The following is a 4,113-nucleotide window of genomic DNA, read 5'->3' as shown; positions in this document are numbered from 1 at the left end:
GGATGTGGAATTTTCACTCATATCTGAGTGCTCCTGTGATTTAGTGAGCCAGAGCATACAGTTATCCACCACATTTTGGCCAAAACAGCGCAAAAACACCGATCAGAATATCTTCGTTGATTTTCATTATAATTATGAATTTCACTGAATTACGAACATGTCCCCCCCTAGCTGCTCGTTGGGGCGGTAAGAGGGGGGACAGTCCCCCTAAAAGTGTTCGGTTCGGCGGGGTGGGGGGACAGGGGACGAACAGTAGGTCGGAAAAGTACAGTAGAGTCATAGCAAGTGTAGCTGCGGCAGTTATTGGGATGCGAGAAGTGTATACGTAGGAGGTTTACTGTCACGCTTTGTTGCTGTCACACATAGCGACAAAACGTGTCTGATAATGTCAAATTAGATGTATGTACAACGTGAGCAGCGTGCTACGACGAAGGGAATTTGTCTAAGTCGACGAGGACGCGTTGAACGAGAGTGCGGCGCGCGTCGGAGCGAGCCGCGAGCCGCGATTCTGGTTGTGTCCAGAAAAGGCAGTTGGTTGGGAGAGCTCACCACCCGTGTAGCTGTGGTCTTCAGCCCAGCATTCTTGATTCACCTTCCCTCCCCTCCTCTCTCTTTCTCTCTAAACACTTCAATATCATCCTCAAGCACTTAATTCAAGTATATTTCTCAAGTATATTTCGAGTTTCTGAGCTCTAAAGAGCCTCAGAATTGGCTAGAATGTTCAGGTAAGCTTGTGTGCCTGAAAACCAACATGACTACCTCCTCCCTCTCCTTCACCTCTCCCCCTCTCTCTACCATTCCAACTCATATCTAACATCTCATTCCTATCCATATACTTCATTTCTAGAAAGTTTGGTTCAATTTGGACCATGGGTTGGCCCTGGGCAGTAAAATGGCATGTGGCCCATCCTACCCCCTTCCAATTTCGCCTTTTTCTCTTTTCTGGAGATGATGCAGAGTTCTCTGATGGATTGGAAAGGACCTGATAGGTGAGTACTAATGTTTCTAGCTTTAATTTCGCTTCTGAGAGCCCCAGAAGTTGTGTTACAGGTCCATGTTGGTGCCACATCACCCCTACCCTCCCTCACCTCCTCCCCATCCATCCAGCCCTTCCACTAACCCAAACAACTTTTGTGTCATCATTCCCAGACTCCCTCTATACTATCCAGCTGTCCCCATCCCTCTCCCTCCACTGGTTCACTCACAATAGCCTACTGCCCTGCCAGCCTCCCAAGCCCAACACCCAGCCCAGCTCTTCCTAGCCCTCTGGCTCAGGTTTTCTGTGTTTGGAAAGTATCTATGAACCTATATGAGTTTGGCCATGGTGAGATCTTGCTTATTTATCCATTCATTCCTTTTCTATGGCCACCCTCTCCTCCTATCCCTTCCCACCTCTTCCTACCCCTCTAAAGTAGCAGGAACCTTTGATCCTGCTCTCTTTTCTATCTGTACGCTTCCCTAGCCTATCTATCTACATGAGATATCCCTCCCTGTCCCTATTCCTGTACTGTAGAGTTTTATAGAGCCTGTATTTTATAATTAGAGTAAAAATGCGAAATATATTCGAGTTCTACCCTTTCCTGTAGTTTTCCTGGTGTGATCAGAGGTTGTATGAGTAAGGTATATGTATATGAAGCTCAACAGCTCATATTTGAGATGGTCCAGCTGCAAAAACAAGTGCAGGACCTGGGGGAAAGTAGGGCCACACCAGGGCCACAAAATACGAAAAAATCGAGATAAATTAGTACAGGCTATAGATTAGGGTCTAATAAAATTCTATTTAGTAGATTTATACTGTAGGTACATGTACTATATACATAGTCAGGTCAGAACTGATAATATGTTGAGGAAGGAGGGAGGTAGGGCTGAGCTACAAGGGCTAGTGTCATAGGCCAAGGCCGAACAGGAAACCCAAGTCTAGGGCAAGAAAAGCCGAAAAGGCAAGCCCATTAATAATAAATGATGGGCAAGCGTCCAGATTAGGAGAAGCCCAGATCATCAGACAGGTCCGACGGCTTCCCTGGCTGAGTAAGCAGAAGAAGCAAGGAAGTACTGCCAGGTAACAACGGAGGGACTCCGCTGGAATTACAATGTGATGGACGGGACTTCTGGCTTCACATTGTAATGTCCCTGCACGTTCTGGTGCCGCGAAACCCCGGTATCTGGCGCCACCCAGCAAAAGCGCGCATTGGCGACTGCGTCATCGTCTTCCACCTCGACTCCGGTGTCTACTTCCCCCGTCGTTGCTTCTACTTCCCCAGTCACTGCTTCTACTTTCCCTGTTGTTCCTTCTACGGAACCCGTCGCTGACCCCGATGTCGACCCTATGGAGAAGATCCTGGATGAGTTCTCGTTTACTATGAGGATGCCAAAATCCACGCCGGAGGAACGAGCGGCGCGGCTTGCACACTACAACAACTTCCCGTGGATGCACCCTGGTTATGCACCCTCCCCCTCTCCCGAGCCTATTCCTCCTCCCGAGCCTACCCGGCTGCAAACGCCTCCTCCGCCTTCCGCCTCCACCTCCACCTCTACCACCCCCACAGACGCTCGAGGTAACCTCGACAGCGGTACCGCAACCACTCGCAATTCTCACGACGCCAACATGCATCTCGATGACCATGTTCTTCGCCCTACTCCACCCCCGGATCCCCATCATCCACCCACATCCCGCTCCTCTATCCTTGTCCCTCACGATCATCCCTCCCTCGACAACCCTCACCCAATCTACTCATTCGCGAAGTGCACAAGTGCTCGTGAGAAGGAATTTTACGAAGCGATCTTTCCCTACCTGCAACATACTGGTCTTGGTCCCCTTTTCGGTGCTCTCACAAGTCGTCTGTATATCTATGAAGAATTCTGTGGTTTTGCGGTGCGTATACACCTTCCTTACCTTTATTTTTTTGCTCATTCTTTTTACTATCCAGCCCTGTGGGGAGACTCTCGGTGGCACGGACCAACGACACCCGGAAATTGGACGATGGATTAAGAGCAGACGCCCCACAACATTCACCCCGATGTTTGTGCTTCCCGATTTTGAAGAATGTTGGTGGGACTGGTGGTGTGCGATCCAACCAGAGGATCGTCGGATTGAGGGGAACCGTCCGTGCTTCGAGGAGAAGAACTCCATTGATTGGGAGAGTTTGAACGTTTGGGGACTGAATGGTATAGTTCTCATTGTGGTTGCTCTTTCATGGTGGGGTTGGGCTCTCAATATAGGTGGCACTCCCCGAGAGAGTACGTCTTGGCCGGATGCTGTTCGGGATGTGGTTTGGGTCTTGTGGGAGCTCGAGGTGATGTTGTCGTTGAAGAGAGACTTGGGAGATATGGACGAGGAAGGCGATGGTGAAGAGGAGACGATTGTTACGCCCCTGTCGCCACGCAGGGGCAAGCGCAAGGCCACCGATGATGATTCTGAGAAGGCGGTTCTGAAGCGTACGAGACGTACCCGCTCTGAAAACGAGAACACCACTCCGTCCCACCCTCCAACCTCTCCTCGCCGGACGCGCTCTCGCCGTGGTTAATCTAAGCTTCCCCGCCTTTGTTGACATACTTTTTTTTCGATATTTCTCATCTCCATGGCCTTGTTCTCCGTCCATGCACCATCCCCTCCCTTTCTTTCTCGTTCCTCCCATGCGCTTGCGTTTGTTTATGTGGCACTTGTGGCCCCGTTTACATTTTTGGCTCCCTTCTTCGATTTTTTGATGTCCTTTATCCCTTCCATACTCCCCCTTCCGATTCCTTGCCTCTTGAAATCCTTCTATTTGTTGCTTCAACTTTGTTCTATACATTTAGCATGGCAAAATATAATTCGCAGTCGCTGGTTCCTCGTGCTCCCCCTTTCTACCTTGTGCTCTTCAGGCTAGATGTAACGACACAGGTACTACATTCCAAGAAACAGGTAGCTGAGCACTGGTTGAAAAGGTGCTGATTTACCATTCAGCATGTGTCGTCTGGGCTGATAATGACCTTGGAGACTCTGCTTTAATACTTCGCCCAGTCGTCCAACGTTCGATTGTAAGTCGGTATGAGTATGAATAGAAAATCCAGATCCAACTGTTCAAATAGGGATGATGTCACGACCGGGCAATACGGGAGTGGAAGTACCCCACG

General features: G+C 49.5%; 1 protein-coding gene across 1 annotated transcript; it reads left to right on the top strand.

The window, feature by feature from the left end:
• Positions 1 to 2,124: 2,124 nt before the first annotated feature.
• STEHIDRAFT_164091 (uncharacterized protein) lies at positions 2,125 to 3,524 on the top strand (the record flags this gene model as incomplete). Its single annotated transcript, XM_007311819.1, has 3 exons — positions 2,125 to 2,158; positions 2,262 to 2,872; positions 2,928 to 3,524. The coding sequence occupies 3 exons, from the start codon at positions 2,125 to 2,127 to the stop codon at positions 3,522 to 3,524; spliced, it is 1,242 nt and encodes a 413-aa protein (XP_007311881.1).
• Positions 3,525 to 4,113: the final 589 nt, after the last annotated feature.

This window comes from Stereum hirsutum (assembly GCF_000264905.1).
Source record: "Stereum hirsutum FP-91666 SS1 unplaced genomic scaffold STEHIscaffold_65, whole genome shotgun sequence".
Classification (NCBI taxonomy): Eukaryota; Fungi; Basidiomycota; class Agaricomycetes; order Russulales; family Stereaceae; genus Stereum; species Stereum hirsutum.
The sequence above is the reverse complement of the archived record's forward strand: the minus strand, read 5'-3'. Positions and strand labels throughout refer to the sequence as shown.